The sequence below is a fragment of the Hemiscyllium ocellatum genome, chromosome 20, assembly GCF_020745735.1.
Source record: "Hemiscyllium ocellatum isolate sHemOce1 chromosome 20, sHemOce1.pat.X.cur, whole genome shotgun sequence".
Classification (NCBI taxonomy): Eukaryota; Metazoa; Chordata; class Chondrichthyes; order Orectolobiformes; family Hemiscylliidae; genus Hemiscyllium; species Hemiscyllium ocellatum.
In genome coordinates, this window is record NC_083420.1 from 55,571,908 (window position 1) to 55,584,844 (window position 12,937).

At 43.5% G+C, this 12,937-nt stretch overlaps 1 protein-coding gene across 5 annotated transcripts in view; it reads left to right on the forward strand.

Moving 5' to 3' along the window:
* LOC132825531 (inactive rhomboid protein 1-like) overlaps positions 1–12,937 on the forward strand; it is a 366,299-nt gene that overhangs the window by 226,649 nt on the left and 126,713 nt on the right. For all 5 annotated transcript variants that reach the window (XM_060840891.1, XM_060840892.1, XM_060840894.1 and 2 more), the window contains one exon: positions 10,906–11,042. In XM_060840891.1, coding sequence (XP_060696874.1) covers positions 10,906–11,042 — 137 coding nt within the window. The remainder of the gene's footprint in view (positions 1–10,905; positions 11,043–12,937) is intronic.

Here is a 12,937-nt window from a genome sequence, read left to right on the forward strand (position 1 = left end):
CCCAAGCTCCAGAGTCTTGAGGTAAAGACTGGCTCAGTCTGGAGTCAAGGCCCAGTGTGGAGCGGGGGCTGGGTGCCTGGGTGGAGCAGGGGGTGGGTGCCCGGGTGGACAGGGTTGGAAGGACCGATGTTCTGAACTTCTTTCTTCTCCGTTTTCTCATTTATTCATACAATCTGCAGTTCGTTTTAGTGCCTGCTCCAGAGCCCCAGTGGGATTGACTTTGAATGTTTGACTCCCTTTCCTTGTTAATTTTTGTTAATAGATAGATTCAGTTGCCGTGAGTCCAAGACAGCAAGATCTTCAGGCACCACCTTCCAAACTCACAACCACTTCCATCGCGATGGACAAGGGGTAGCGGATATGTAGAAACATCACAACCTTCAAGTTCCCCTCCAATACACTCACCATCCTGGCTTGGAAATATATCACTGTTCCTTCACTGTCGCTGGGTCAAAATCCTGGAATTCCCTCCCTTAAGGGTTTTTTAGGTCAACCCACAGCAGGTGAATGGCAATGGTTCAAGAAGGTAGCTCACCCCCCACCTTCTCAAGGGCATCTAGGGACAGGGCAATAAATACTAGCCCAGCCAGCGACGGCCAGATCTCACATCTGAATAAAGAAAGTTTTTAAAAAAAGTAAAGGCAACAGATTTCCTTCCCTATAAGATATGAGTGAACGAGATGGATTTTTCCAAGAATCACCAATGTTTGTCTTTGGATTAGCTTATGTTTTATTTCAGAACTTAAATTTCACCATTTGCCATGGTGGGATTTGAAGGTGACCCCAAAGTGTCAGCATGGAGTTCAGGTTTGCCAGTCCCTGAGACTACTGCCATGTGGTACAACAAACCTAAACAAGAAGCCACAGCACACCCAGTGACTCTAGCCACCCTGCCATCTATTAAAGATATCGCTGAGATGATGACCGGAGTACTCCAGCCCTTGGGCATCGTGGTAGCCCACAAACCTTTCACCACACTGAAACAGCGCTTGATGAATTTAAAGGACCCCGTGCCACCAACCAGCATAACATGCATCACATACAAAATATCCGGCAAGGACTGCAGCAAACATTACGTTGGACAGATGAACAGGAAACTAGCTACCAGGATACATGAGCACCAGCTAGCCACCAAAAGGACATGACCAGGTATCCATACACACAGACAACGAGGGACACCAGTTCCATTGGGACCATCCATCCATCCTGGGTCAGGCTAAACAAAGACACACATGGGCATTCCTGGAGATCTGGCATTCAAACCGGATCTCCATTAACAAATCTATCAATTTGCACCCTATTTACCAACCTCTCAGAAAAAGAACCGGAGGTGACATCACCCACCACGACAGACCCCAAGGCGCATAAATAGAAAGCAGAACCGAACACCAGCGCTTCATTGAAGGCTCACTGATGATGTTACCGAGCATGGTGACAAAATGTCTGAGAACAAATTTACCAGCTCAGCGAGCAAACTTACAACATGCAATGGCCTCGTGGAATGAAAGATCTCCGAGCAGGAAAGTTCTTTAGGACAGCTTCCCAGTGTTTTTCTACCAGGTTAGCTGTGATCTGGTCCCGTCAGCTAAAATGGGAAAAGAAGAAATACTGGAACCTTTCTCTCCCCAAGTCAATATTTGTCTTTATTTTGATTTTCCTTGTTAAAAATCACACAACACCAGTATATAGTCCCAACAGGTTTAATTGGAAGCACACTAGCTTTTGGAGTGCCACTCCTTCATCAGGTGGTTGTCCTCCGAAAGCTAGTGTGCTTCCAATTAAACCTGTTGGACTATAACCTGGTGTTGTGTGATTTTTAACTTTGTACACCCCAGTCCAACACCGGCATCTCCAACTCTTGATTTTCCTTGCTCCTCACATGATTTCTGTGTGAGGTCAACATGTTGGGATGCTAGCAAATGAAACAAAGCAGCCGCCTTTAACCAGTGTTCTTCAATTCACAAAGCTACCCTTTGTGTTATCATAATGATTGATCTGTCAGAAAAAGGAGGTTTGGTTTGCACTAACAGACAGCACCAATGAATATGAGCATGTTTTATGCTGAGATGAACTTTTGAGAAACGTCTTTAATGCGATTCTGGGTCATCCAAGATGGAGGATGGGAAAAATTTCTGGCTGTAACAGCTGCTTCTTTTTTTTGAGGTATTTTAGGGATTGGAGGTGATTTCCTCGAATTCCAGGAGCAGCAATTACTGTTTTATGAGCTGTTGCATTGTGTTGGAACTTAGGAAACAAAAAGTCAAAACACAGCAGTTTTAAAAGGAAGAAGAACAGACAAAGGAAGCACATGGTGAGGACAGTGCAGGAGAGAGAGAGAGAGAGAGAGAGACTGCACAGTTACTGCTTTTGCTGTTTTGAATTCATGTATCATTGGACATCGGAGTGCATCTAGGAAAATTAACAAACAGTGACATTCACAACTAATCTTGGAGGAACCTGTTTGGGTGAAGTTCACAGCACAGAATCAGATAAGTCAATCGTTGTTTTAAGTGTGTCCAACAGAAAGGCTGCAATAGTGAGTAGAGTGGGTTCTTTCTTAATTATATGGTTTTGAGATATGTCTGTTGATTAAACTTAAAATATAAGCCATAGCTATTAATTTAACCTGGGGCAGTGTTTTGTAGAGGAATAAGACGGTGTTACTTTCTGGGTCTGCAGATTGTGAAGGAGCAAAAATTACCTTTAGTAGAGTGATATGTACTGCTTGTCAGATGTGGGCATTTAAAGAGAGCTTAAGGGTTACTGCGGATTATGTCTGCCATAAGATTCGTCTCCAACAGCATTTATCAGATCGAACGGATCGGTTGGAGAGACAGTTGGAAGCAATAAGGAATTTGCAACAGCAACAGTATGTGATGGATGGCAGTTATAGGAAGGGGGGAAAGTCACAGATACAGTCACATAGATGGGTTAACTCCAGAAAAGGTGAGAGAGGTCGGCAGCTAGTACAGGAGTCTTTTGTGGATGTACCCATTTCAAGCAGATGTGCTGTTTGGGAAAATTTTGGGGGTGATGGATTCTCAGGAGAACGTAGCACGAACAGCCAAGTTTCTGGTATAGAGATTGGCTCTAATGCAACAAGGGGTTCGTTGGCTTCCAAGAGATCAATTGTATTCAGGGATTCTGTAGTCGAAGTACAGACAGACGTTTCTGTGGCCAGCAGAGAAAAATCAGAATGGTGTGTTCTTTCCCTGGTGCCAGGATCAAGGATGTCTCTCAGAGAGGGTGCAGAATGTTCTCACGGGAGAGGGGCCAGCAAGAGGTCATTGTCCACATTGGAACCAACGACATTGGAAGGGAAAAGGTTGAGACTCTGAAGGGAGATTACAGAGAGTTAGGCAGAATTTTAAAAAGGTCCTCGAGAGTAGTAATATCTGGATTACTCCTAGTGCTACGAGCTAGTGAGGGTAGGAATAGGAGGATAGAGCAGATGAATGCATGGCTGAGGAGCTGGTGTATGGGAGAAGGATTCACATTTTTGGATCATTGGAATCTCTTTTGGGGTAGAAGTGACCTGTACAAGAAGGACAGGTTGCACCTAAATTGGAAGGGGACTAAAACTGGCAGGGAGATTTGCAAGAGCTGCTCGGGAGGATTTAAACTAGTAAGGTGGGGGGCTGGGACCCAGGGAGATAGTGAGGAAAGAGATCAATCTGAGACTGGTACACGTTGGGAAAAGGAGCGAGCGGAACAGTCAGGGCAGGCAGGGACAAGGTAGGACTAATAAATTAAACTGTATTTATTTCAATGCAAGGGGCCTAACAGGGAAGGCAGTTGAACTCAGGACATGGTTAGGAACATGGGGATGGGATATCAGCAATTACAGAAAAATGGCTCCGGAATGGGCAGGACTGGCCTCTTAATGTTCCAGGATACAAATGCCACAGGAAGGATAGAAAGGGAGGCAAGAGAGGAGGGGGAGTGGCATTTTTTGGTAAGGGATAGCATTACAGGTGTGCTGAGGGAGGATATTCCCAGAAATACATCCAGGGAGGTTATTTGGGTGGAACTGAGAAATAAGAAAGGGATTTTATTATAGACCCCCCCCAATAGTCAGAGGGAAATTGAGAAACAAACTTGTAAGGTGATCTCCGCTACCTGCAAGGATAATAGGATGGTTATGGTAGGGGATTTTAACTTTCCAAACATAGACTGGGACTGCCACAGTGTTAAGGGTTTAGATGGAGACGAATTTGTTAAGTGTGTACAAGATAATCTTCTGATTCAGTATGTGGATGTACCTACTAGAGAAGGTGCGGAATTTGACTTACTCTTGGGAAATAGGCGGGGCAGGTGACTGAGGGGTCAGTGAGGGAGCACTTTAGGGCCAGCGGCCATAATTCTATTAAATTTAAAATAATGATGGAAGAGGATAGACCAGATCTAAAAGTTGAAGTTCTAAGTTGGAGAAAGGCCAATTTTGACAGTATTAGGCAAGAACTTTCAAAAGCTGATTGGGGGCAGATGTTCGCAGGTAAAGGGACGGTCGGAAAATGGGATGTCTTCAGAAATGAGATAACGAGAATCCAGAGAAAGTGTATTCCTGTTAGGGTGAAAGGAAAGGCTGGTCGGTATAGGGAATGCTGGATGACTAAAGAAATTGAGGGTTTGGGTAAGAAAAAGAAGGAAGCATATGTCAGGTATAGACAGAATAGATCGGGTGAATCCTTAGAAGAATATAAAGAAAGTTGGAGTATACTTAACAGGGAAATCAGGAGGGCAAAAAGGGGACATAGCTTTGGCAAATAGAATTAAGGAGAATCCAAAGGGTTTTTACAAATACGTTAAGGACAAAAGGGTAACTAGGGAGAGAATAGGGCCCCTCAAAGATCAGCAAGGCAGCCTTTGTGTGGAGCTGCAGAAAATGGGGAGATACTAAATGAATGTTTTGCATCAGTATTTACTTTGGAAAGGGATATGGAAGATATAGACTGTAGGAAAATAGATGGTGACATCTTGCAAAATGTCCAGATTACAGAGGGAGAAGTGCTGGATGTCTTGAAACAGTTAAAGGTGGATAAATCCCCAGGACCTGATCAGGTGTACCCGAGAACTCTGAGGGAAGCTAGAGAAGTGATTGCTGGGCCTCTTGCTGAGATATTTGTATCATCAATAGTCACAGGTGAGGTGCCAGAAGACTGGAGGTTGGCAAACGTGGTGCCACTGTTTAAGAAGGGTGGTAAAGACAAGCCATGGAACTATAGACCAGTGAGCCTGACCTCGGTGGGCAAGTTGTTGGAGGGAATCCTGAGGGATAGAGTGTACATGTATTTGGAAAGGCCAGGACTGATTAGGGATAGTCAACATGGCTTTGTGCGTGGGAAATCATGTCTCACAACCTTGATTGAGTTTTTTGAAGAAGTAACAAAGAGGATTGATGAGGGCACAGTAGTAGATGTGATCTATATGGACTTCAGTAAGACATTCGACAAGGTTCCCCACAGGAGACTGATTAGCAAGGCTAGATCTCATGGAATACAGAGAGAACTAGCCATTTGGATACAGAACTGGCTCAAAGGCAGAAGGCAGAGTGGTGGTGGAAGGTTTTTTTCAGACTGGAGGCCTGTGACCAATGGAGTGCCACAAGGATCGGTGCTGGGTCCTCTACTTTTTGTCATTTACATAAATGATTTGGATGCGAGCGTAAGAGGTACAGTTAGTAAGTTTGCAGATGACACCAAAATTGGAGGTGTAGTGGACAGCGAAGAGGGTTACCTCAGATTACAACAGGATCTTGATCAAAGTTTGGGAGAAGATTTGTAGCTCGGGTGCTCGCTGTTGTGGTTCTGTTCGCCGAGCTGGGAATTTGTGTTGCAGACGTTTCGTCCCCTGTCTAGGTGACATCCTCAGTACTTGGGAGCCTCCTGTGAAGCACTTCTGTGATCTTTCCTCTGGTATTTATAGTGGTTTGAATCTGCCACTTCCGGTTGTCAGTTCCAGCTGTCCGCTGCAATGGTCGGTATATTGGGTCCAGGTCGATGTGCTTATTGATTGAATCTGTGGATGAGTGCCATGCCTCTAGGAATTCCCTGGCTGTTCTCTGTTTGGCTTGTCCTATAATAGTGGTGTTGTCCCAGTCGAACTCATGTTGCTTGTCATCTGCGTGTGAGGACCTTGATCAGATGGGCCAATGGGCTGAGAAGTGGCAGGTAGAGTGTAATTCAGATAAATGCGGGGTGCTGTGTTTTGGGAAAGCAAATCTTAGCAGCACTTGTACATTTAATGGTAAGGTCCTCGGGAGTGTTGCTGAACAAAGAGACCTTGGAGTGCAGGTTCATAACTCCTTGAAAGTGGAGTCGCAGGTGGATAGGATAGTGAAGGTGATGTTTGGTTTGCTTTCCTGTATTGGTCAGAGTATTGAGTACAGGAGTTGGGAGGTCATATTGCGGCTGTACAGTACATTGGTTAAACCACTGTTGGAATATTGCATGCAGATCTGGTCTCCTTCCTATCGGAAAGATGTTGTGAAACTTGAAAGTGTTCAGAAAAGATTTACAAGGATGTTGCCAGGGTTGGAGGATTTGAGCTATAGGGAGAGGCTGAACAGGCTGGGGCTGTTTTCCCTGGAGCGTCGGAGGCTGAGGAGTGACCTTAGAGGTTTTCAAAATTGAGGGGCATGGATAGGGTAAATAGGCAAAATCTTTTCTGTGGGGTCAGGGAGTCCCGAACTAGAAGGCATAGGTTTAGGGTGAGAAGGGAAAGATATAAAAGAGACCTAAGGGGCACCTTTTTCACAGAGGGTGGTTCAGGTATAGAATGAGTTGCCAGAGGAAGTGGTGGATGCTGGTACAATTGCAACATTTAAGAGGCATTTGGATGGGTATATGAATAGGAAGGGTATGGGGGCATATGGGCCGGGTGCTGGCAGGTGGGACTAGATCAGGTTGGGATATCTGTTCAGCATGGACAAGTTCGACTGAAGGATTTGTTTCCATGCTGTACATCTCTATGAGGAAGGTGTGTGCACGCGCGTATGTGTGCGCGCACGCTTCTGTTCAGTGGGTGTATATGGGTCAAACACTGAAGAGTCTATATCATTACCCACTCGATGCAAATAAAAATAGTTCAAAAAGCATATCATGGTGCTCAATACTCTGCAATATCGGGGTGAGAGTGCTTGACTCTGGTGGTGCAAGTTAAGTTGGTAGCAACCTGTCAGATTGCTTGATATTGTACTTGAATTCGAGTCAATGGGAATGTAAGTTTGATGTGAAAGCAGACAGCTCTACAATACCGGGTTTTATTTCTGCTCTTCCTATTGTGAAATATCACTTTGATAGCTGTTTTTCCAAATCATTTGTTTTTGGTTCAAAAGTCTGCTGATGGGAGATAAACCAGTTTGTTTCTGCTCGGTCAAGTGTCCGTGTAATTTATTTTGAACCTCAGTTAAATTGCCCTTGGTCACCTCTGATCTAAAGAAACCAATAGCCAATCTTCTATGTTAATGTTCTCTATTCTCAGTAACCTCCCTGTACAACTCCTCTATACTGTACTCTCTTTGGTATGATTGCATCCTTTCTGTAATACAGTGTCCAGACTGTATGCGGTTCTGCTGATGTGGAATAACCAGTTCCAATGTAACCTCTCAACTTGTGTGCTCTAAGGCGGCCTGGTCAATATCTCCTGTTTTGACCACCTTTATGAACCTGTCCTCCACATGCAGGAGGTACGTGGTCATAAGCTTCAAGGTTCATCTGTTGCTTCAAACTTCTCAAAGTCCTGCCATTTGTTGTGTGTTCCTTTGCCCTGTTTTCCCTCCACAGCCTCCGGCATCTTCCCCGCCCCAGCTTCTGGTACATAAAGGGCAAATTGCTAAATATTTATCTTGAAAGGACTTGCAAAAAAAAAATCCAGACAGCTTGCCTAAAGGTAACATTGGCAATAAGGAGAGTCATCCATTCAGCTAAAATAGTATTGGGGAATGCAGGTACTGCTGGTGGGTAGTGAGGGTGGGGAATGATAAAAGATTGGCAGAGGCAATGTAAGATCATGAGCTGGGGAGCTTGTTGCTGGAGCTTGCTTCGGGAGTCAGTAACATAATACCTGATGAGATTGTGGCATTAACTCCACTTCCCTGCCATCATCCCGAATAAAGCCTCCCTTCCTTGCCAATCCCATTCCTGCTGAATTCGGGTTTGAGTATATGCAATGACCAATCTCTGTTTTTCACTGGGAAAGCAAGACGACCAACAGAAGAGCTTTCTCCTTGCTTCCATCTTAGATGGGAGACCTTTTCGGTTTTGCTTTGAACCGTGCCTCCTCGTTCTAGTTCTCCACATGAGAGAAAACATCCTCCCAGCATCTTAACTATCAAGGCCACCTCTTGTCTCCTTCAAATAGTTCAATTCTTTCTTCTAATTTCCAATAAGTATTGTCTCAATCTTTATCCGAGGAGTCTACCTTGTGGAAAAACCTTCCAATGTAAGGATATGCCTCATATAAATGAAGTGATCAAATCCATCTACAGTACTTACATTAATGTCCTGTGTAGCTACAGAAATACTGCCCTACTTTTATAGTCTACTGTTTTCACAATTAAAGGCCAGCAGTTTGTTTTTGCTGTCTGACTATTGGGTTTCTGCCAAAATGCAGATTGATGTTGCCCTATTATGATACAGAATGCTGGAATGAAGTTCCAGCTGTTAATTGGGTAATTTGGATGGGCAGTCCATCACACAAGCCAACCTTCCACCCATTGACCCATCTGATACCACTTGGTTTCCTTAGAAAGGCAGCGAGCGGAGATCCAAGATGGCGGCGACTCAGCAAGTCTGAGTTTACAGTGCTCTTCCCAAAACCTGGGTAAAGTGAGTTACTCACCCCCACCACACTTACCAAACCACCCAAAAAAATTTTCTAACCTTAATTAGCTGCTTACTATTATATTTAAGCAGTTTAATATTAAGTGGATAATGAGTAAACCAAAGGGATCCCGCAGCTCTCAGAAAACAAAGACCCCTCCCCCACCCTCCTCTCCTCCTCCGGCTGCAGCTGATGTAAAAACAGGCCTTGAAGAGATGATTGCCAGGCTGGAAACGACACTCGTCAATTTCATCGCAGAATCCAGACAGAGATGGAACTCATTCGAAGAAAAGCTGCAGAAACACAGTGAGGCTATTGAGGAATTGCAGGGCCGAGTGAAGGGGGCGGAGCTAAAGGCCACGACCTCCGAGGCTGCAGCACAAACAGCTGCAGAACAGGTGCCAGCTCTGGAGCAGAGAGTCCGGGCCTTTGAAATCTACATGGATGACCTGGATAATAGAAATCGGAGAAAGAATATCCGTCTCCTGGGCCTCCCTGAACAAGAAGAGAAGGGACAGTTAGTAGTATTTCTGGAGCGATGGCTGCCCCAGCTTTTAAACCTGGGGGCTGAAACTGACCGGGTAAGGGTGGAGTGGGCCTACCGGGTCGCAGTACGCGGATCTGGCCCAAACCAGCGCCCACGCCCGGTCCTGTTCCGGCTGCAGAGTTATAGGGAGAGGCAGATACTCCTGGATGCCTCCAGAAATCTTGGAAAGGATCCTAAAGCCATGATCCATGAAGGATCCAAGATTATGTTATTTCAGGACTTCTCCCCGGCTTTGGCACGAAGGAGGAAGGCGTTTGATGAGGTGAAGAAATGTCTAAGGAACTTAAATATTCAATACACCTTACGCTACCCAGCGACGTTATGCTTTACCCACGAAGGATCCGAGTATAATTTTAGATCACCAGAAGAGGCTAAGGAACTTTTAGACTTGTTTAAATAAATCGTAAGAGACAATTTATGTTGGCTTGCCTCTTCCACACTCCGTGGGGAGAAGTGGATACTTTACTCTACTTTACTTCTGCTTCTGGGAGCAGGGTTGTCTTCCCTTGCTATTTTATGTTATTATACTTAACTGTAATCTGTTGGAGTTGTAATTTTATAGTTATGTGTGTTTGTACGTGGCATTGATGCTATCAGATATACTCAGGTATGGGTGGGGAGGGGTGGGGGTGGGGCGCTCACTGTTAACTCTAGCTCAGTATTATATCTAAATCCTATTAAGGAGCGCCCGGGTCAAGGGTGGGACACTGTTTGGGAGAGGATATGGTGGACCTTTAGAAAGGAAGTAAGGCCCCCTGAGAACAAGGGGGAGGATCTCCATTCAAACATGTTTTTTTTTGTTCTTTATTGTTTGGAAATAGTTTCCTTTTTATTATACTGTTATGAGTGTATTAGAGAACATTTTCTCTTGTTTGAAGGATGTAAGTGACTCAACTATACACTCTGGATAATTGTGGATTAGATTAGTAGTTAACTGAGTTTCATTGTTTTTCTTTCTTCTTTAGTATCATTCCTTTGAATTTTGATGATTATATATTTAAGATCTATTTTTATATTAATGTTTGTGCTTGAAAGTTCTGTTTATTTTTGTAAATCTGTCAAAATATTAAATTTCTAATAAAAATATCTTTTAAAAAAAAAAGAAAGGCAGCGAGCACTGTTAAAGGCCCCTCCAATCCCATCCAACTACTTCTGTCAGGCAGAAGATACTAACCTTAAGCCCATATACCAACAGGTTCAAGAACAGCTTCTTCCCCGCTGTTACTAGACTTCTGATCGGACTTCTCAACCTTCAAATCTAATGTTGAGCTTGATGTTTGTGCATCTCCTCTGCAGCTGGAAGTTTGTGTTCCTCACTCTGTTCTCTCACCCTATGATCTTTTGTATGGTATGTACTGAACACAAAACAAACTGTTCACTGTACCTAGTGACATGAGACAATAATAAATTAAAGCAAACAACTATGCCTCTCTATCTGTGCAGAGGAGCTGAGGATGACAGGTGATGGATGTGGCTGGTGAATTTAAAGCGAACTATTTTTAGATGGAAGTAACATCCCTTTTGCTTTATTTTAGGGCCAGCCTCCAAGACACCAACCATTTCTGCGAAGTGTCAGTATGCCCCCTGAAAGCACAAGATTATCTTCACCACCAAATGAACACAGGCGGACTGCATTTCAAAGACAGACCTCCATAACACAGACCATCAAAAGGTAAGAGTCTTTTCGAAATGTTTGGAAAATCCTCTCTCATCGTTTTGTAAGGCGAAGACCTCTTGATTTGCTTTGACTCAGTGACTTGTAGACAGGGAGACGGGGAAAATACTTGTATAGTTCAAGATTGGAATGAAGGCAGTTTGCCCTCAGGCAAGCTTCTGTCACAAGCTGTTTACTGCAAAGATAGTTCCTAAACACTCTGCTGCTGTTATTGAAGCCCTTTCTTTCCAAGTTTTGTATTTTCTTGACATGAATTAACATGATGTGTGATTTTAATGACTTCCCCATCAGGTTCTGTAACTGGCTTAAGAAAATAAAAGTGACGAAACTACAAAAAGATTCAAATGCTTTAAACTAACTGGAGTCTGGTGGGAGGATAACGGTGTTTATTCATGATTTGGAGATGCCCGTGTTGGACTGGGGTGTACAAAGTTTAAAAATCACACAACACCAGATTATTGTCCAACAGGTTTAATTGGAAGCACACTAGCTTTCGGAGCGATGCTCCTTCATCAGGTGATTGTGGAGGGCTCGATCGTAACACAGGATTTATAGCAAAAATTTGCAATGTGATGTAACTGAAATTATACATTGTAAAATTGATTGTCTTAAGCCTTTCATCTGTTAGAATACAGTGATAGTTTCACTTCTTTCATGTGTAAATCACAAAACCTTTTTATTAAAAAGTTGCATTCTCGGGTTAGCTGTTAACAATGGTGATAGCTAGACAATATGTTGAAGGTGTTAGCCCCCTGTGTTCTCTGTCTATGACCTGATGTTTAGATTGATTCTAAGATTCTAAACATCATTGATTCTAAACATCAGGTCATAGACAGAACACAGGGGGCTAACACCTTCAACATATTGTCTAGCTATCACCATTGTTAACAGCTAACCCGAGAATGCCACTTTAAAAAGAAGGGTTTTGTGATTTACACATGAAAGAAGTGAAACTATCACTGTATTCTAACAGATGAAAGGCTTAACAGACAATCAATTTTCAATGTATAATTTCAGTTACATCACGTTGCAAATTTTTGCTATAAATTCTGTGTTACGATCGAGCCCTCCACAATCACCTGATGAAGGAGCGTCGCTCCGAAAGCTAGTGCTTCCAATTAAACCTGGTGTTGTGTGATTTTTAACGGTGGTTATTCAGTAACTGTTACACCCATAGTATTCAGGTTGTGATTGCTTCTGAAGAAGACTATTATAACTTGGGGAAATTAGGGCAAGTCGAATTGTGCTTTTCTGTTTTCAGTGAATATGACCCAGGTTAGTCTATCTCCACCTCCTCTCTTTAATCCGAGAAGTATTAGTCGAAGTGAGTGGTTGCTGGGCCAGGTAGTCAGCATGGCATGAATAGACAAACAATTAATATATTTTTCTGTCAGGATTCATTGTTTCTGTGTAATATTCTCTCCTGGAATGATCCAGGCTGTCATGAAGACTCTGATTTGTACAGATCTGATCGGAACACATTTTACATGGGGGCTGTAGTTTGGCAGTTCCGACGTACCTACTTTCCCCTTCTGAAGGTGTTGGTAATGCGCTTCATTATTAATTGCAGCCCTCTAGCACCTCACTCAGTGCTTGCTCTTTGCAAGGCCTTAACCCTCCAGTGTGTGTACACTTCACTCTGGAGCAGAAATCGCAGACTGAAAACAAAAACAGAAGTTGCTGGAAAAGCTCAGCAGGCCTAGCAAGCATCTGTGAGGAGAAATCAGAGTTAATGTTCTGGGTCCAGTCACCATTAACTCTGATTTCTCCTCACCTGAGCTTTTCCAGCAACTCCTGTTTTTGTTTCTGGTTTGCAGCATCTGCAGTTTTTTCACTTTTTATTGAGCAGGCTGAAAGTTTCAAATTGAAATTTGTTTACCTTAGTTGATTTG